The sequence below is a fragment of the Fistularia commersonii genome, chromosome 23 (genome assembly GCF_037954325.1).
Source record: "Fistularia commersonii isolate RoL2024-O1a breed Wild chromosome 23, RoL_Fcom_v1.0, whole genome shotgun sequence".
Classification (NCBI taxonomy): domain Eukaryota; kingdom Metazoa; phylum Chordata; class Actinopteri; order Syngnathiformes; family Fistulariidae; genus Fistularia; species Fistularia commersonii.
Genome location: NC_141306.1, coordinates 10536102 through 10557440, shown reverse-complemented (window position 1 = coordinate 10557440; position 21339 = coordinate 10536102). Strand labels below are relative to the sequence as shown.

Genomic DNA, 21339 nt, shown 5'->3' with positions numbered 1-21339 from the left:
GCTGCAGTAGATAGATCAAGCCACGCTCCCTAGGAACCTGTGAAATGAAAAAGCCCAGGGACTCAGGAGAAATTTGAGGTTACTATAATGCATTTATGAAGGGACATGAGTGAAAAAAAGGATAGGTAGAGTGGGAGGACTTAGTGAGGTGCCTCATGGGAAATCTCTCAGCAGAATAGGTCTATGGCAGCATAACTAAAGGCTAACCTAGACCTGGCTATATGATTTCATGAAGAGAAAGGTTTTTAAATATTAAAAATTCTTAAATAAAGAGAGGGTGTCTCATGTAAACAGAGCTGAGTCATGACCCTACTTAGTTCTAAGTTCTTAAGTTCAGACTTGAAGAGGCCTCTTACATTAGAGGTCAAACGCTGTCAAGGAATGAGACAAGTCCGACAATTAGATTTGACAGTCATGAAAACTGATGTTTTTGAGGCAAAAGCTAAACTCCTGTTCCCTTTACAATACATAAAAATATCTCAAACATCATTACTGCAGGTGATTTTAAAATGCATTGTATATTGTATGTACAGAACACATATATTCTCAGAAATTTCAAACTGTTGTTTTTAAACGAGGAATGTCAAGTAAAAAATTCTAAATGAACATATTTTGTTTTACTTCCATGCAGCCAATGCATGTTTATGCTGGTGAACAAGTGATAATTAAAAAAAAAAAAAAGAAATGGTGGTGAATGTGCATGTGAAAAGTAACATTTTCACAAAAAAAAATACTGATGGCAAAAGGGTGTTCTTATACGTGTACAGAAGGGGTATCAAAAATAAAATACTGAAAAATTTAGTTTCTGTTTGCAACAATAAAATATATTTTAGCTAAAATGTTGAGATAACAGGTGGTGAAATTGAAATTGCATCATGGTTACGCAAAAAAACGCCATTGTACCCTCTACAGGACATTTACAAAAAGTGCACCAGAAACCAAACCACATGGAGAGGCTTTTCCCACGAAACAGTCGCCACAATCGTGGCTGCCTTTAGTTTTTGTAATAATCGAACAGCACATCACCTAAACCATGTCTGGAAAAGCGGAATTAAAACTCAACGCGAAGTTCGCGCAGAGATATGAGAAATACCGACAGAAAGAAGAGTTACAAAGGCGTAAGTATTGGGCTGCTAGCTAGCGCTGGCTAAACCGACTAGCTTACATTACAGTCTAATGGAAGATTTGATAAGCAGCGTTTTTCGGCTCCCTGTCTCATTTGTGACTGTGATTCGTCAATTTCGTGTGTCTACAAAGTGAAGGATCGATACGGAGATCGAGGAGATGGCAGTGAATCCGAATCATCCGAGTGCAGTTCCGAAGACTCCGAAGTGGTCAGTGTGTTAGTACCCCCAAAACCTGACAACATTAGCCTGTTGATTTATTGTTATTGTATTCTTAGGAGCTGGATCCTGATGTTGAAAGGGATTTTTATAGAACATTGTCATTACTGAAGAAGCGGGACCCAAAGATATACCAAAAGGATGCAACATTTTTCTCAGAAGGTAATGACTTCTGTGTATTGGTGCCTCCATCACTTTCTGACTGACAATATGGCTGATAAGTGATCTATATCTTCCATTAGATGCGTCTACCAGTGACACCAAGCCCTCAACCTCAAAGAAAATAAAACCAATGTATCTGAAAGACTATGAACGGAAAGTGATACTGGAAAAAGAAGGGTGAGTGAGGTAGTTAATTCTTCATCAGAATATATGCATTCTCTGAGAAAAAAAAACATCTAATTTTGACTGGGCAAAGGGGAGCTCAAGGGATGTATATTGCTGACATTATTCCAGTGTTTTCCAATTTACTGCTCTATGTTTTTTACACTGACTGCACTTACTTTCTCAAGTGGGCCACGGAGTTGTTGAGGAAGTGATATGTAAGTTTGGTATCCGTGATAGGAACGCAGAGGGACAGATGGTAGGACTTGCAAAAAGAATTGGAAATGGCTGTAGTGAATATTTTCTTCTAGAAGAGGTGGGAACATTGGGTAATTGTTAAGAGCACAGCGACTAAATATTTTACAGACAATGTAAACTAAAGGAGATCAGCAGCTGTAAAGTTGTGGTAGGTGAGAGTGTAGCCAGAGTATAGGGTGGTGGTGTATTGTGTGGAAGATGAAGAGGACAAAGGTAAAGCAGAGGATGAGTTGGTAGAAGCTGGTAAGGAAGACACATTGTGCACTTTTTCGGGGAGGAGTTGAGGTCAGGCCCTGAGTGGTCAGGGAGTGCTTCCATATGACTGGACAACAGCTAATGTAAGCGGGAAACAGGACGGTCTGGAAGTAAAGAAGATTAAGGAGACTTGGTGGTGAAATTACTAAGACCTGGAACGTATATAGAGAAATAAGTTAGCTGAAAAAAGGCGAGACACTGAGGGGACTGAGTAGGGTAGACAGAAGTATAGAAAGACGCTGCAGAAGATGGAGGTGGCAAATGCCAAACAAAGGTTGTTCAATGACTTGCATGTTAGATTGGACAGTAAAGGGTAAGAATCTGACTAATACAGGTTGCCAAAACAGAGATAAAGATGGGAAGGATGTACAGCAGGTTAGGGTGATTCAAGGTTTGAGAGAGAAATGTACTGACTGCTGCCAGAAGAGTGATGTGAAGCTGGAATGGGTACTTTGTAGAGTTAATGAATGAGGAATAGAGAACATAGAACAGGTGACTATTGTGGACAATGAGACAGCAAAGATATGTAAAGATGTAGTGAGCAGGGCCTTGAAAGGCAGTTTGTTCTGAGGAACTATCTGTGGTGGTCTGCTGAGACCAGGAGGTGAGAGTACAGTTTTTGTCAGTCACCAAGGTGTTATAGCATAAGAGGATATCAGAGCCTTTTTGGATCTAGTAAAGCATGAACAGATACCTAGAGAGGTGGAGGTATACCCTGGATAGGAGAGGAATGAGGGTTAGCCACAGCATGACAGAATACATGTGTGACTGAGAGACTCAGGTGTAATGGTAAGGTTACAGGGAAATTTTGGATAATGACAATCATGTGCCTTCACTGGTCAACAATCAAGAAAAGGTAAAGGAGAGAACTGGTCCAGAAGTGTTTTGTCTGCACAAAGATATAAAGGAAAAACATCAACCTTTCATGAATAAAACCCTGGCTATGTTTTTATCCAACATGGGTTTATATTCCAGGAATGCGTGTATTTGCAAGTGTATTTGCAGTCCCTATGTCCTCAATTGTAAGTCGCTTTGGATAAAAGCCTCTGCCAAATGTAATGTAATGTATTCATCACTCTGTAAACAACCACACAATAGTGTAATTACCTAATATATCACTGACAATATTACTGTCATGAAAGCAGTTTCAAAAACCCTGATGTTGCTATTAGTTAGAGCTATGGAGAAGAATTGAGCAATTGATATAGATAATTCCTGTTCCAAGATGTACCATAGTATTTGGAAGGGCCAGTTTGTTCAAATTTAGCCTATAAGGAAAATATAAAGTGCCTAATGCTCAAGGAATTACAACCAATCTAGATTGAAATGAGTATTGAATTGAATTGTATTGAAATAGAAATGAGAGACCTCTTCATCTACCCAAGATAATTTTAACAATATGCATTTTACAGTTTAAAAAAATCTTCCTTGGAATTGTGGTTGATGGTTACTATTTTGAGAGTATGGACACTCAAACCTTATATAATATTTCATAGCAAATATGAAGATGATGAAGATGATGACATTGACGATGAGGAGGCTGCTAAAAGAAGAGAGGTAGGCAATGTTCCAATCATTTTGTTCTTGAAATTTGGATGATCCTCCAGTGGTCAGATGTTCACCAAACATGATTTGTTTTCTAGAGAGCTGCATCCCCCAGCTACATTCAGGAGCAGAAGCAGCTAAAGGAATGGTGCGACTGAAAGCAATAGGTTGGTCTTTCAGTGTGACTTTCAAATTCATAAGTTGACCATCACATTTCCTCAGTTTCCTGAAGTTTGTCCGGGACAGTGACAATGATGATGAGGATATTGAGGAAAATGAAGTATCCCAGCTACTAACCAGGAGGTTAAAAACTGAAGATGAGAAGGTCAGATTCCTAAAGTTCACCAGATATTGCACCTCACTCTTGAAGCATTTAACCTGAAACGTCTGTCTATCTACAAATGTTTATAGGAAAGGGAAGAGGCCGATTATGTTGAATGGCTGAAAGGCCAGGCTGAACTCGACGGTCAGAAGGAGACACAAGAAATGGTGAGGTTGTCACACAAATAGTAGAAATAGCAGGTTGAGGACTTTTGGGGGCACTCACCTAGTATGGCACTGGTCTCTGTTTAAATAGACCTACCTGCGGGACTACTGGAATGATCCACAACTGGATGAAAAGGAGTGTTTTTTGAGAGACTATGTCCTGAACAAGGGCTACCTGGATGAAGACAATGATGAAAGGTATATCGGCCAAAAGTTGACACATTTAAGATTAGCCTTGTGTGCAATAACACTCTTGATCCCTGAAGAATCCCAACCTATGATGAGGTGGTCCAGGATGAAGTGGAGGATTCTGAAGAAGAAGGGGAGACTTTTTTGGTGCGACAGGAGGACTTTGAGAGGAGCTACAACTTCCGTTTTGAGGAGCCTGATGCTCTGCAGATCAAGACCTACCCCCGCAACATTGCCACCTCTGTGCGCTCCAAGGATGAACGCAGAAAACGCAAACGGGCGGAAGTCCAAGAGAGGAAGAAAAAGGTCTGAAGAAATATGTACTTTGTGTTCCTTTCCTTATGCCGCTTTTGGCATTTCAGTTAACACTGGGTGTTCCAATCCAGAATCCTGCCATTTCCGCCATTTTCAGTCCCACATAATTAAAAGGTCAGCAGGATGTGGCGATGTGATTCCTTCATTCATCTGCTTTCTTTCCCCACAACAATCTCAGGAGAAAGAGCAGAAAAAGGAGCAGTTGAAGCAGTTGAAAAACCTAAAACGCAACGAGATCATGGAGAAACTGAAGAAGATTCAAGAACTCACCGGCAATGAGGAGCTGACTTTTAGTCAGGCTGACCTTGAAGGAGATTTTGACCCACAACAGCATGACCAAATCATGCAGGTAGGTACCCAATCACAACAGTTGCAGAATTTTGTATTATCTGTTGTCTTTTTTCATTTTAGATTAACTTCATGAAGGCATCTCGTGGTTATTTCTGTGCATTAAGAATTTTGATCTCTAATGCTTGATCTATTAAGTTAAAAAATATGTGGGCTCTGAGAAGCATTAGAATATGGAGTGCTACTTACTTGAATGAAATCATTTTCATTGAGTGTATACATATGTCTGGCAGTATTTTAGGATTTCTGGTAAAGTTTAGCACACCCAACTCAGGGAGACCAAGCTTAGTGGAACACTAATCACTATTTTCTTATTATTACTTATATTAATATTGACTAATGAAGGCCAACTCTTTTTCAAGCAGTTTTCTTTTTTTAAAACACAGTTACTTAAGTGCCTCTGTCAGTTTTTCAGATTTATCTCAGGGAAGATCTCCATGCACACAAGTCTTCACATTACACCTTTAAATGGCAAACATAATAAAACTATATTAAAAATTACATCAATTTGCATACCCAAAAAAACACCCTTCATATTAACTTTACCACCCTACAAGTCAAATATGACATCCTTTGAGACACAAAGAGCTAATGGGTACAGCTTTTGTTTTTCTTTTAGCCGCATTTTTCCTTTGTTGTAAATCGTTTTAAATCTGGAATTAATTTAATTTCAGTTGGCAGTGGCTTCCAGAGTGGATAACCCCTGATGGGGAAAGTATACTGCCCAAATGCAGCTTCATCACATGTTATTTTATAGTTCCCATTCACGTGGCCCCTGGTTCCTCTGGTGCTCTATCTTTTTTTGTGCATGGAAAACAGGCTTGTTGGCTAAATTTTGTAGACATTTGAAAATTCATCTGTTAAAACAAAGATTGATGAAATGCTCAAAGTAAGTAAATTTTACCTTTTTTTTAATATTTTATAGGGATACCAATGGATTGGCTTTCTATCCATTATTCAGGATCTGCTTGTACAGAGCTTAGATGTATCTAGTCATAAATGGTTACATTTGAGCACAGACCTTCAAATGTGAATAAATCATAGTATGTATAAACATTAGAGCTGCCTCAATAGATGTATTATTTCTGATTAATTTAAACCAATTGAGATTATTTTGTTTTACTGGTTTTTGATTTTTTTTTTGTGTTGTGATGCACTTGGATGATTGTCACTCCTCTGTTCCACACAATGCACAATCTCAGTATGGCATTAATTTAAAGGTCACATAGACAACAGACATATTTCAACAGCATGCCTTTCTTTGATGGGGTTATCACTTAAGATAAATAACCCTGATGAAATGTCTAAATGCAAGATATAATTTTTCATCTACTTACCAGCTTTTTGTGTAAACTCATCATTAGCTTATTTATTTATTTATTTGTTTGTTTGTTTATTGATTGCAGAAATTCTTTGGAGAGGAATACTATGGTGAAGAAGAGAATGAAAAGCCTCAGTTTGAGGATTGCGATGAAGAATTGGAAGGTAAACTGTGATCATTTTCTGTGTTAAACTGTACATTTTCTTAAAATGCCTATAGACTCTGCTTTGGTCATGCAACTCCTTGTTGTTTTGCAAAGGACTCATATTTTGGTAAATTTATGGTGAATGGCTGATGGCTGATTTATGGTTGAATAATCTATGGTGGTTTACATGTGTAACAGAGCACTGGAACTGGGACACATGGACTGGAGGGGAGGAGGAGAACAGTCAGGAAGAATGGAATGAACCACAGTGTGATGACCCTGATTTCATTGTGAGGAAGCCCTTTATTCTATCCAAAAACATTTTCATGTCACTTGTGTGTTATCATGAAGAATTTTACTAATGGTGAGGTTAATCTCATGGAAATAGATGGATGCAGACTATGACCCCAGCCAGCAAACTGCCTCAAAGAAAAAGAAGAAAAAGGAGAGAAAGAAGATGAAGCGGGAGGATATCCTGCAAATGGGGAAAAAAAAGAATAAATCGGTCTTTGCAGAGGCTATTACTAGAAACAAGCCAGTGTTTGATCCTGGTAAGTGTCACTAGAACCCTTGGCCACTGAGACAGCTCTTGGTCTTATTTCATGCAAGACACGGTCTGATGTTGATGATGTGTTTGTACTTCAGGTGAGAGGAGTTTCGAGCAGTACTTAGAGGAGTACTACAAGTTGGACTATGAAGATATCATCGATGACCTGCCATGCAGATTTCGCTACAGGGAGGTTCTTCCCAATGACTTTGGTCTGACCACTGATGAGGTGTGGAAAGCATCCTTGGTCTTTATTGCTCTTGTTGCTACAGCTCTTACACCATTTTCCTGAGAAGCAGACTGACCAAAGGTTTTCAGAGATAGCCTTTTGTCATATTGAGTCTAAATTTCAGTCTATTTTAATTTATTTAATAAACAGAGCTTTATCAAAATATCACAACATATTTAAGTGAAAACAGTGAGTATTTTTGGTTTATACTCACTCATAACATGCCTGAATGTAACATTTCATACTGTGATGTTGAAAGTATTAAAAAAAAACTGGCGCATTATTTAATATAAATAACCTCTCATGATAAATCTGCAATCTCATCATAGTCCATAATTTGTGTCTGGAAAGGGTTCTTCCAGATACTTTGGTGTTCATATAAGACGTGATCTAATGAGTTGGTCCCTGACTATTGTAATTCTCAACCATGTACTGCTGTATGAAAGAAAACAAGTTAGCCTGTTTGTTCAGTATTTCAGCTTGCAGCAGTTGTAACAGACATTATGATATGTCTCCCTTATTATTCACAAGCACAGCTTATCTCTACAGGACTGACTCAGAAAATTTGAATATTGTAATAAAGTTCTTTTTCTTCTGTAATGCAATCAAAAAAACAAAAATTACTTCTCATGATATTCTAATATTTTGAGATAGGATTTTTGAGTTTTCTTAAGATGTAAGCCATTATCAGCAATATTGAAATAATAAAAGGCTTGCAATATTTCAGTTGATTTTTAATGAATCGAGAATTTATGACATTTTTGTTTTTGTAATTGCATTACAGAAGATAAAGAACTTTATCACAATATTCTAATTTTCTGACAGTCTTGTAAATTCAGCAGATTCCACGTTATTTCAGGGCAGGGGGCTGGTTCTCAAGTTGTTATAGGGTTAAACAAAACAAAAATTTCAGCTGGTCTGAAACTGCAGTGATGAGTCTGAATGTGACTGATCTGGTATTGCTTTTCCTCAGGGAGAGCTCTGACCAGAGAATGATCTCTATTCAATCTTCTCTCTGAGCAGGCCACACAAATAAGAATCAGTGAAAATCTAAAAATACAATTGAAGCTAATAATACAACATTTGACTGAAAGTGTTTTAGAGAACCTGTTTATATGAAGTGATAAAATTATCCTTGATTCACCTGACAGATTTTAACTGCAGAAGACAAGGACCTGAATCGCTGGTGCTCTCTCAAGAAGATGTGCATGTTCAGGTACCACCTCTCCTAAATGTTTATAAGTTGTTTTATGCAATTTATTGGACCTGGATCATTTTCTCACATCTTCTTGTCAGGTCTGACAATGAAGAGAGATGTGATTTGAAGAACTTCAAGATCAAGGCAGAGAACATTAAGAAAAAGAGAGAAATTCTCACCTCTGTGTATTCAGAGTGAGTTTATCACCGTTCCTGTTCTAATCAAATGTATGCCTGATACAGCTACCATTTCTGCATTAAAATAAAACATGCGTATCTTAACTCAACCTTCAGGGAAGACAAGGAGTTGGTGGAAGAGAAGTCCAAGATGGGGAAGAAGCGAAGAGATCGGGTGAAGAATGCTGAAAAACAAGGCCTGGTGGAGGAGGATGGTGAGGCCATCTCTATCATGGATGCTACAGACATACCATCCCAAGCTGTTGAAAACAATGAGGTCCATGTAGAGGAGCAAGAGGAAGAGTTTCTGGTACCCAAGAACAAGAAGGCCCGGGAAGAGGGACCCGCAGTAAGTTTGTCTGTTCAGGAATTGCAAGGCAAAGCCGCCGAGGTGAAACACAGAATTCCCAATGCAAAATGGTCCAAAAAGAAGCAGAGGCATTCCGGGACATTGGCAGTGAAAGTTGGTGGACGCGAGTTCAGTAGACAAAGACTGAAGGCCTATGGTCTGAATCCCAAGAGACTGTTTTTCAGGCAGCTTGGCCGACAAAAAAGAAAGGCTCAGGACAAAAAGAACCCAGAAAAAAAGAAAATGTCTTAACCGCTCTATTGTACAATGCATTATTTAATGAGAATAAATACATTGTGAACATTTAGTTTCCTATTTTTGTTTTTAAATTTGCAGTAGTCTTGAAAATGATTTACAGATATGAATAATGAAAGCAATAAACAAGAGACGGCAATTTCTGGATGGGCGAGTTGTGATTTCTGACTGATTGTTTTTTGTTTTGTTATACTTTCTATTGATACAAATTGAGATGGTACAAAGAGTGAATGGTTGGTTGTCCTAATGTGACCCCGAGTGCAGGATAAGCAGCAAGAGGTGGATGGATGGATGGATGGATGATTCAGTTACTCTTTATTTACTGTTTCTAGTACAGTATGCCTCAAGTGTTACTTTTTTATTCTCAAATGTTGAACTCCTGCTTGTTGATATTAGATAGAAAAGACTAAATGTAAAAAAAAATCATCCCACACTTAATAAACACCAATAAATGAATGATGAAAAATGATAAAAGCATTTCCCCTTTCATGGCTGAAAAAAGAGAAAGTACCAAATAAGTGCGACGTTAAGATACCATTATATGTCACGGTAATAGAAGTTTAAACACTTTTGTCTGTATGATTTTATTTTTCTTTCACGAAAACGGGAAAAGGTGAACATTGTATGGCTTAACCAGAATACCGCTATTGTTGTGCTCCGGCGTGCGTACACTGGAGGGGGGTAGAGCCCGTAAAAGCGGTGCATCGATCCAGACGTACAGTCAAGGACCGCAGAAGAAGAAAGGACCACTCTGCCGCCTTCCAAGCCCAAAATTTGAATCGGGGGAAGGAGCTTTACGGTTCGTATTTCTTCTTAAAAACAATCGAATTGGCGCATTTCTGTTGGATTTCAACCATTGACCAAGTCACAATTAAGATTAATCCTTACGAAACATTATAATTTTATTTTAAGCCTGTTACAACCCTGCCGTGTTTAATTTGACAGCAAACAAAACCGCGAACGCTTTATACATACATTCCATGCAATTTTGACCTGATTTACCAAGTACCTGTGTAAATTTATCGTTGCTGAAATAGTTGAGTTTAGGTTTAAAGTGTTAACATCTCATGCTGAAAAAAAATAATAAAACAGGGAATAGTAGAAATAACTTTGCTAAAAAGTAACTACTTGTAGACGACACTTAAGCTAGATGTTGCTAACTGCTTATCGTTGATTATGCTAACTCCATTACTCCATGCAAACCCTTCATTCGTTCCTTATATGCCCCCTAGCTGCTTGTATCGCCAGCATGGATCAAGATCACAAATTCAAAGACTTGGAGGAGACTGGGGAAGCTTTGGTGGCTTTTATCAACAGCAGCCAACATGAGAAGCTTAAACTGGTCAAAAATGAACACCAGGTGCTTTTTGATCAGCATGCAGACACAAAAAAGACAGTGACGAAAATTTTGAAAGGCAAGTATTTTGGTCGTGCATTTATTCATCATCGTCATTAAGATTTTTTTAGTATACCATCTGTCTTTATGCTGCTTTCTTCAGGGGTCAATTCAGTGAATCGCCTGCCTCCATCTAACCCTCTGCTCCGTCCTCTCTTCACTAACTACATGTCTTCTTTCCCTCCATTCATAAGACTCCCTAGTCTTCCTCTAGGCCTCCTGCCTAGCAGTCTCAACCTCAGCAATCTCCTTCTACTCAGACCCTTCTCTGTACATGTCCAAACTATCTTAGCCTGGCCTCTCAATTTATGAATACCTTGCCTTGATTAAAGGGTCAGGCATCCATTAATATGAGCAATCTGTCTCCAAATATGCTGCTACAATTCGATTTCCCTCTTCAGTTTATATGATCATAACCAACTTGTTAATACTATAGTTTGAAGAAAATAATTCATACTTTTTTCCCATTCTCATTGTTGTCACTGTTCCTCAGTTTCTTTTTGACTTAACCTTTTTTTTTCCCCCCACCCCAAGATTTAGCGCAGATGGAGGAGAGTGTGGGCAAGAGGCTGCTGGAAATGGAAGAGCAGAAGAAGCATCGAGACATGGAGCTGCAGAGCTTGGAGGAGCAGCTCAGGCAGTGCAGCGGCAGAAACCAGATCACAGACTCAGAATTACAGTATCTTTTAAAGTGTTTTGCAGGGGTGGAATGTGCAAGGGAATATTTTATAATTCTTCAAAGAATCTAAATCAACACGTTGTAGCTCCATAGTACATATTCATTCAGACAGAGAGCAAAAGACAGTTGAAGCTAAAATTACTTAAAACAGCGGTCCCTAATCGCTGGGCTGTTTGGTGCACAGAAAGAAGAAATAACTTATATTATTTCTATTTTATTTATTTATTAACGGAGAGAATTCAGTCGTCTATGACTCACTATATGCATGTCAAGATGGTTGTCTCAGTCATGTGGTTCATTAATTCTTATATTAAATCCACAGCTTGCAAAATGAGTAAAAAACAGACGTATATAGAAAATTTCTTTGCAAAGGGAAAAGGGCCCAGTGAGGAGACAGAAGAAGAGCCAATGACCACCAAGAAAAAGAAAGCTGCATTTAACAGACAATGCCAGGAGATATACTTAAAATATGTATTTATCCCGACAGGTGATTCCCACGCACCAAGCCCGCTCTGCATTATATGCTGCGACTGGCTCTCCAATGAGGCAATGAAGCCTTCAAAACTGTTTCGCCACTTGGAGACCCAGCACACTGCTTTTAAAAAAACAAAAGCCTTTGAGTACTTTGAAAGAAAAAAGTAGGGATATTTTTATATTTATATCTATTTATCTGCCACACCTTAAATGCTGGTCCGTGTTAATATTGTCTGGCATTAAACTGGTCCATGGCGCAAAAATGGTTGGGAGATGCAGACTTAAAAGATAGGTTTAAGCTAGACCAATAGAACTACTTCAAATGAGGGGAAACTTACTCTCTGAAGAGTTTAACAAGGGGAATTCTCCTGGCTGATGTTTTTGTAAAGCACTTCCAAAGATGTCTAGTGGGGAGCTGATGAGGTATCTTCAAGTCAAATTAAGTTAATGTTTGGAACTTTTCCATCAATTACTTTATAAAACTGGATGCACTGTTTTACATAATTCAGTATTTCCAAACCTTTTTTGAGCCACAACACATATTTTTCATGGAAAAATCATTCAGTATACCACCAAATAAATGTGTCAAAAAACGTTTTTAACAATAATTTAAACTTTATTAATCCGTCTTGGGGAAATTAATTCCCTGTAATTAACCCATCATGGATGACCTATGAGCAGTAGGCTGCCGTCAACCAGCACCAGGGGAGCAGTTAGGGGTGCACTTGGAGGAGCTGGTAATCAAACCTGGAATGTTTGATTCCAAAGACGATTGCTCTACCTCCTGTGACACGCCGCCCCTTAAAGGGGTACTTTACTCGAACTAGCCAGGAGTTGAACCTAGAATCTTCTGATACGTAGTCTTATCCATTGTGCCACTAGTCCTGAATGAGATAGTTAGCCCTGACTAGCCCTGAATATTTAATGAAATAGAATGAAACTGAAGTCTCAATTTAACTTAGAGTGAAATCTGGCCCTGCTTGGTTGAACACAAAGCTGACACTTTTGTAGGAACTGAGGAAACGCAATATAATTTTCATTGTATTGTCTTGAGCTCACCTTTTTTTTACTTTCTTCTGACCACCACTCATACTTGGACCTTCATCTGGGTCAGGATGCTCTGTAGGAGCAGAGGTTCCTGATTGACTAATCACTAATTACTCTGCTGCTTGAGCAGCAGCAGGTAGACACACTGCTTAATTTTCTACCTGTTTCCATCAAGGGGAAGAGCATTTAATTGCTCTGCCTGTCACTGCATGCAGCGCACAGATCGATGTATGAAGACACATAATTGCATTAAATAATTTTTGGACCAATCAGTTGAAAGTGGACAGTGTGCAGTTCCATGGCACATCTGAGGATCTCTCATGGCAGACTAATGTGCTGCAGCTCAGTGGTTGAGAAACACTGACCTAGTAGACAGGAAGAGCAGTATAACAACAGCGGTAAACTTTCAACAATACATTTAGTTTCTTTTAGTGACTGATTTTGGAACATTCATTGAGGTGCAAAGGTAAATGAAATGATCCAACTATGTAACACAAACACACCATGACAATGAAAATTGCTGTCCAAGTAATTTGAATACATGAAAAAAACTAATCTTGTCCTTAATAGTTGTTAAGAACTTTAACAACCTTGCAGGTTACTCCAAAAAGAGTTGGATACTCTTAAAAGAACTGAAGGTGACCTTGAGAATCTTCAGACAGAGATGGATGAAGATACCACTGAGATCATTCCGTCAGCAATGTGAGTCTTCTGACATTAATTTATCACACTTTTCATGTAGATGTCTTTATTTTTCACTTCTGTACCCACCAAAAGTTTATTTGCATCCTGTGGGCACTGCAATAGTTCTTCCCATAACTTTTAACAGCCCTGGGGTGTTTTTCCCGCAATATGTTATTGCAAAGGAAACTCAAGTTTTATGGGTCAAATTAGATATGAATCTTTGTACTTCTTCAGAATGTATCAATTACAATTAATGATGATTTAAATCAGTTTTTAATGTGAGTGGCGGTTAGCTACAATGATTATTAAATTGTCAAACTCTTATTTGTTTGTTAACTTTACCAAGGTGTTGGACACTATACAAAAGCCATGCAAATATTCTCTGATGTCTAATGCATAGCTATTAGTTGTGTTGCGCTGCGAAGCTATGTAGACCTACTTTGTTTACATATAGTTGAACTGATCTGCTTATTAACCTTGTGGAAACATTTGTTACGGCAAAATTGCACACTAAAACTGGAGGAGTTTAGTAGTAATAGATAGTGATTGTTATATAACGTCCTTTGACACTTTTGCATTGTAATGTCCTATTTGACCTTTCCCCAACAGATACATCGCAAAGTTGTTCTACCTGATAACCAAGATCAAGTGGGAATATAACACAGAGTCCAACATTTTAAAAGGAGGTACAGTCCTGTGATATTTTGTGTTCTGACTGTGCCTTTGATGGAAGGCCTCACTATGTTCTCACCTTGTCCATATGTGACTTCTCTCATTGCAGTGCATTACGGTGATGAGCTGGCAACCCCCATAAACATTGACACCTCAGCGCAGTCTGGAATCGCCGTGAGTGACCAGCTGTGGGGCTTTGTCAGCGACCGATGGTAAAGGAGGATACCAAGGTCAACATACACTTGTACATTTTTATTTGTTTCTCTGTTTTCCTGCTTATTGTCTGTATATGCTCTAAACAACAAAGTTGCTATAAAAATAAAGACTTCAAACTGTTACCAGTTACTTTCTAACTTTCTTGAATTGTGGTTGCATGAGGAACTTTAAACTTGGGAGTCAATCACATTTCTTAACTTGTCACCAAGGGGAACGACATCCCAGTGTCAATTCACCAGTTTGAAAATTTGTGTGGGAGTCTAATGCACTCTCCCTAAAAGGCTAGCGATGGTTGGATATAAATCCAACACATTAATGCATTCACACATACCATAAATGTTTTGAGAGGTGTTAAGTTGTCTCAGAGAATTATTAAAGCCAATTTCAATTGATTACATTTTTTGTGGTCTATTGGGGTCACAGGATTACATTTCAGTCTTTTCAAGTCTGAGTGAAGTTACACCGGTTTAAAGCAAAAGTCATGTTACCAGTCTTTTGTGTGAGTCTGATATACAATTTTAGATCTGTTATTCTCAGTGGTGTGGCTTTATTGAGACACTTTGTTGTATTGGCTTTGGCCACTAGATGTCAGTGCAACCATTGTATTGTTATGGGATTCAAAACAGCCACAGGAAAAATTAATGTTAAGTTTACATATATATAGTATTTTCACGGCTCCCTCTTGTAACTATAATCATAGCATGTCCAATTACAGCACTTGTTTCGTTGGGAGATGACTGAAAAACCTTTGGTTCAAGATATTTTGTATTAGGCAACACTTGTCTCGTATTACTTTGAGGCAATGTTAAGTTTACAGGGTTGACAAATGAACATGTGAATTTAATATTAAAAAGTTTAGCAAACTACTTCTATGTATTCATGTCAAGAAAGTCCACTAGATCACTATCAACATTTCAAATCCTTGAAGGAGCTATTGTATAATCTGGAAAACAAAATTTGGATTTCCAATAAAACAAATTTATATTTTGTAATATATTTTATGAGAACATTTTTAAAGCAGAATGACAGTGAAAGAAATCTACATTACTTCTAAAATTTAATTTACATAAGAACTTGATGCTATTTGATATGTAGGTACTTCATGTTTTCGATGTCTCCAATTCCGTTGTTCAGCAGCACTACTTAACGATAAACGTAATGTAGGCTGATCTCAAATGTCACACAGGCAAGAGAAGTAATTGCTTCGTGTTTTGCTAGTCTGTTTACATTCTGTTTTTACATAGCTTTCTGGAACGATCGATAAAGCAATCGAAAGAAATACTCACAGTTAAGAAGCTGAAACTGGTTTCATCATCAAAGTGATGAGTTATATTGAGAGTTTAGTTTTGTGAAAAGGTTGTAGACTCAGACGTTAAATCTTTATGTGTTAATTGTAGCTGATACTGTATTCATTCCTCTGCTGAAGGTATAGTACCTAAAATGTATTGAAGTTAAAAATATGATTCCCTCGTCACTACATACCTCTCTTCAGTTTGGAGTGCTTAAGAATAATAAGGTAGACTCTGTATGTACTGTTTGGCTTTAACATGGCAATGCAATAAGAGGTGCTAATAAATACATTTCTAATCATGAAAGCTTTTTTTTCCATTATTCAAAAGAAGAAAAAAAAATTAATTTGTTCCTAATGATGCTCCTGATCCTACATCTGACAGATACGGAGGACAGTCCGATGTCCATTAAACACAATGGGATACTGATGAAATAACTAGACTTGCCCGTAAAGGAAAGTAAGGATCCTCAAAAGCAATAATATCTTTATTCATTTTGCATGAGGAAATGAGTGCAGATGTCTGGATCAGCAGTTCAACTAGATTTTGTACAGGAATATGAGATGCAGAAAGGAATGTACTCTTTAATCTAACAAAATTCCCAAATTGGAGAAGAGAAAGAATCTATTGTCTAATGTTATGAAAAACATCTTATGGCAGATTTCCAAAGTAATGTAATGTATGTGACATATTGCCCTAGAACTTGCATTTATTACCTCCAAACCTTAGCCAAACTATATTATGTGTTATACTGATATCTCCCCCTCTCTCTCCCTCTCTCTCTCTCACTTACACACAATTAATTTATACCAATGATTAGCTGCAATAACTGAAACTTTGATGACCCACTGTGAAATGAATAAACAAACCATAGTGTAAACATTATTCACATGTTTATTCAGTGCATATATAAAACTGGCATAAATTAAAGTAAGGCTGTTTTTTTTTTTTCATACAATAAAAATACAGCTCTAATGTATTTTGAAAAGGCAAGTATAGAAAACGTATCAAAAATTTACATAAAAAAACAGAAAATGTCAAAATGCCCATCTTATTTCACTATTGACACATTGAAACTGACTGGAAAAGGGAAACAGGTCATGGGGCTGCCCAGGGGTGATGAGATGAACCCATCTATACCTAAATGTACTCTAGGCACAGAAATGTTTCCTGCAGTTTGCCCTGCAGGTTCTGTCCTAGTAATTGCACTCTGACTTCTCTTGATGTGGTTGTTTATTTGTTTTTGCCGTGTTGAGTTCTCACTTCCTTTTGGAGAGTGCATTATATGTGCAACAAAACCAACCCCCGGAGCCCTCCCCCCACAAGCTATACGATATTATCGTACTTCTCTGCTCCTTTAATGCAAGGCTGCAGAGCAACTTACAAATCCTCTCATTTGACGTCTGCAATGTGTTTTGTGAGCTGCTGAGCCTCTGATGTGCGTTTGATGGGACCTCTACCCTGCATCGCTGCTGACCAAAAGTCAGATGGCAGAGATTAGATGGTTTGGCAGTGGAGATTGGGTGTAGGATGTTGAGTTTGTAATAACGTGTCATTATATGCTACGCAGAGAAAGGAGATACAGTTAAACTTCATGCCCGGGCTTTGGCCATGGCCAATTAACTCTCCAGCACAATCCTCTATGCACAACATCTGCACGCACTTTGAATTCTTTGATTTCATTCTTGTCGATAACAACGGCCAAATTAACCCGACTCTCTCCACGGTGAAGGTTCATGCTGGCCTTCTGCATTCGGGAGGCACCTTTATCAGAGCACGAGAGCATGTTTTAATGCTAAGTTTTCATGGGAAACCTCAGTGGGCAACTCACACCGAGACAGTTTGGCGTTTAAGTTAAGGAAAATAAACTGGCCAACAAGAAAATGCTTTCACAAATCACATTCCAAGAGAATTAATGTCAAAAGTGTGACAGAGTGCAGCAAAAAGCTCTGTTGCCTCACTCCTGTCGCACATTTCTGCTTCGCTTGAGCAGCCGCCTGGCTGTGTCCATGGTCTCTCAATAAGAAGTCAAAGTATATCATGCCTTGGACATCCTGGGGAAAATGGCTTTAATTGGCGAAGGAGAAAAGTTTCCAGAGGAAACCGTGGTCTCCAAGCCCTCCAGCCTGTGAGAGGCTGCATCAGTCCTACTCGTGCTGCACTCCAGGAAGGGCATACCAATCTTCTTCACCTGCCCATCTTGGGTCAACAGGCAGCGTCTGCAGAGCAACCTGACGATGGCCCTCCTCATGTCCTTGCTGGTCAGGGTGTAGATGATTGGATTGAGAAGGGAGTTAAACATGGCGATGCCAAGGAAGTAGTCTGCCTTGAGGAGCACGTCGCACTTTTTGGCTGAACACCATGAGTCCAGCAGCAGGAGGATAAAGAGGGGCAGCCAGCACGCAATGAAGACTCCCAGCACGATGGTGACTGTCTTTAGCAGGGCCATGTACTTTTGGGACTTCCGGCAGAGGCCCTTTCTTTGTGGCCCTGAGCCAAGGCGCTGGGTGCTGGACTTGACAATGCGGAAGATGCGAAAATAAAGCACAACGATGGACATGAGGATGGCAGTGAAGACGGTGACACAGAAGAGGATGTAGCTCTTGGCATAAAGCGGCAGAACAGTTGAGCACCACTCCAGTCGGCCGATGCAGTTCCAGCCCAGGACAGGCAGGACACCCAGGAACACAGAGAGCACCCAGCTTGCTCCGATAAGAGCAAACATCCGGCCCTGTTTGTCACCCTGGTACGGCTTCATCCTCACCATGGTAATGTGGCGCTCGATAGCAATGGCGAGCAAACTGATGACCGAAGCAGCAAGCATGATGAAAACACCCCCTTCCCTCAGGAACCACAGCACAGGGGTCATGTTCAACGTGTTGGCACCAGACGTGATCAGGTTCACCATGTAGGTGAAGCCTGCCAGAAGGTCAGAGAGAGTCAAGTTGCCCAGTAAATAGTACATGGGCAGGTGGAACTTCTTGTTCTTCCAGATGGCAACAAGCACTATTGCATTTTCCAAAACGATAAGCACGCAGACCAGCAGAAAGGCCACAGCCACGGGTTTGAGTCCCTCCTTGTATTTAGACTCTGTCAGTTTCCCCGAATGGTTGTAATGCTCAATGATGACTGCGTTGCTTTGGTAGTCGTGAAACATCCGGAGCAGGTTTCCTCTCACAGGGGCCATGGGGATCAAAGACAGGTCTCCGGCAGCGTGAAAAGAGTCCACTGGCATGTTTATGTGTCACTCAGAGGATGCTGTCTTTACGTCAGCTTCTCCTGCTACAGTTTGAGATCAGACTTGCACAAACGCCCAGCGTCAGATAATCCTTAGGCCCAACATTCCTTTTTCGTGGCATGAAGACTTGGGGAGGCAGCACTGGTCGACCGTCACACACAAATATTTGATTTGATAGGGTTTCTTGTGGCTTGAGATTTTTCGGAGCAAAGTGTTTTTTTTTTCAAGTTGAGTGGGTGGTTGGGGGCTGGGGTGGGGGTGGGGGTCACCACAGGGCAATGAGAGAGAGCCTGGATAAATCAAGAAAGACAATAAAATTTTAGAGGAGGACAAAAATAATGTCCTGGAAAATGTCTACATTTATGTCCAAAATCCGTGACCACTCAAATGTATGACAACATTTTGAAATACTTTTCTTTCCAGTAATTCAACATTAATCAAAGTACCGTGTGCCACATATTTAATACAAAAGAAAGACATTAAGATCAAAAGCAAGGGGTAAATTTGAACTTATATGCGCTCAACCAAATGCGTAAAATGATAGTAAGGAAAACGGATTTAAGAATACTAAGCTCGGTTGGTTTGGTTCTTGAAGCGCGTGTTTCAGATTCACAAACATTGTTTTATTTTGTTTTTTAATCAATAGTTCAAACGGACACTTCAATGGACCTGCGTAATAACACGTTTATATGAATGTAATAAGACAAGGTGGCAAAAAAATGTTACGGTGATTAAGGAGATAAACATACCGGTACAAAGATGAAAAACTCCAGATAAATGTGGCGCGGTTATCCGTGCGCGGTGCGGAAGACAGGAGCGATGTTTGGCGGAGCGGCGCTGCAAGTTGCGTGGGAACAAACGCAAGACAGAACTCAAAATGGAGTGAGGGGGCTGTCTGTGTGTGCTGGCCCCTCAGCTTTTTCTCTTTCCCTTTCTCTTTCGCCCAAGTCCCTCCACCCTTCTCTGACAGAGCCCCCGAGAGACAACAGTCTGCCACACTTTTTTAACTTGGCATGGAAAACTTGAGAATTCCGAGTTTGCAAATTGGTCCGTAAAGTACATGAAGTCTCAGCTGTGGATTCGAGCCTCCTGGTGTCTTTAGATTTTCAATTTGGGCAGAGGATAATGTACACCGTCCGCCTCTCTCTCTCTCTCTCTCTCTCTCTCTCTCTCTCTCTCTCTTTCTCTCTGTCTCTCTCTCTCTCTCTCTCTCTCTCTCTCTCTCTCTCTCTCTCTCTCTCACACACACACACACTCACACACACACACACACACACACACACACACACACACACACACACAATACCTAAAATGTTGCTTTCCTCCAGCATCAGCTTGCAGTCTTTACACTGGATTATATTCACTCATTCACACAGACACGCACGCACACACACACACACACACATGCACCTCAGCATGTAGACAGGAGGATCTGGGAATGGCACTGTTAACCATTCAAATTGGAGTCCCAGTGACTTGTTGGGAAAATAACAGAATAACGGAGGGAACCATAGAACAATCCTCCAAAAACTCACTTTGACTACTTTTCGATATGCATTTGCTGAAAGTAGCCCACAATTTACGGAACAAAACAAAGCAATTTCCTTGCTTTCTCAATTACAAAGTGAGGGTGTGTTCAATGTCCAAACGATTACTATTAGAAAAAAAAGCGATATGGCTATTATTTGCTTAGACATGGGCGGCGTCTATATTAACAACTTGCGGTACACTGATGCCACAGCTCTCCTTTGTTTTTTGATAATAAACCCATTTCCGCTGAATGCTGCTAGTAAGGTAACAAATATTTCCTGGCCATTTTACAAAAAATGAAAAACAAAAAAAACAGAAATGACATTGTGTGACATTGCTTGGATGTTACAAAAAGCAAGGATGGGTGAGCGAAGGCTGGACTATGAGTCTAAACAGGAAGCCACCTCATTGAGCCTCGAAAGGAGAGGGATTTCCTTGAGAAAAACAGATGAAGTCAGAGGCAGGAACTGACCTGCGCAACAAGAGGGCGGCCCAGTGTGCGTGGCTGTACAGCCCCGCCAAACAATCACCACGCGTAATTCACAACTGACTCATTTCCACACTGATGTTTCATAGGAAATACAAATTCATGATGAACACGAAGGCCCATTTTTATTTTCTTTTTTATCATGATGTCATCTTTCTTTTTTTAGCTCCGTCCAGTTCACCCCTCGCATCCTTGCGGGCAGAGACCTCCTAGAGAAAACTGCAAAACACAGGCTGGATGTCGTGTTGTGACTTTCAAGAAAAAGCATTACACCTCTAAACCGTAACAATTCCAAAATAGTTTTTGGCGAACTGTCCCGATCATTTGCCGGAGTACACATCACA

At 39.6% G+C, this 21339-nt stretch overlaps 3 protein-coding genes and 1 non-coding gene across 4 annotated transcripts; 3 read left to right on the top strand and 1 right to left on the bottom strand.

Annotated features, from left to right (window-relative positions):
• Positions 1–926: 926 nt before the first annotated feature.
• kri1 (KRI1 homolog) lies at positions 927–9331 on the top strand. The gene is made up of 18 exons (XM_086170446.1): positions 927–1118; positions 1258–1334; positions 1403–1505; positions 1586–1682; positions 3677–3737; positions 3824–3873; positions 3948–4050; positions 4137–4214; positions 4303–4409; positions 4478–4706; positions 4894–5064; positions 6470–6548; positions 6728–6819; positions 6918–7080; positions 7175–7305; positions 8457–8521; positions 8602–8697; positions 8797–9331. The coding sequence occupies exons 1-18, from the start codon at positions 1034–1036 to the stop codon at positions 9278–9280; spliced, it is 2271 nt and encodes a 756-aa protein (XP_086026572.1). The 5' UTR covers positions 927–1033; the 3' UTR covers positions 9281–9331.
• On the top strand, positions 8230–8328 carry LOC147221043 (Z30 small nucleolar RNA). The gene has a single exon (XR_015107990.1). It is a non-coding gene; the product is annotated as a Z30 small nucleolar RNA (small nucleolar RNA).
• A 652-nt stretch (positions 9332–9983) lies between the features above and the next one.
• On the top strand, positions 9984–15961 carry spc24 (SPC24 component of NDC80 kinetochore complex). The gene is made up of 6 exons (XM_086170676.1): positions 9984–10082; positions 10516–10698; positions 11214–11358; positions 13477–13581; positions 14173–14249; positions 14345–15961. Exons 2-6 carry the CDS (start codon positions 10533–10535, stop codon positions 14449–14451), a joined length of 600 nt encoding a protein of 199 aa, XP_086026802.1. The 5' UTR covers positions 9984–10082; positions 10516–10532; the 3' UTR covers positions 14452–15961.
• A 655-nt stretch (positions 15962–16616) lies between these two features.
• Positions 16617–20141, bottom strand: s1pr5a (sphingosine-1-phosphate receptor 5a). The gene is made up of 2 exons (XM_086170912.1): positions 19728–20141; positions 16617–19268 (listed from the first exon to the last, which is right to left on the bottom strand). The coding sequence occupies exon 2, from the start codon at positions 18973–18975 to the stop codon at positions 17779–17781; it is 1197 nt and encodes a 398-aa protein (XP_086027038.1). The 5' UTR covers positions 18976–19268; positions 19728–20141; the 3' UTR covers positions 16617–17778.
• Positions 20142–21339: the final 1198 nt, after the last annotated feature.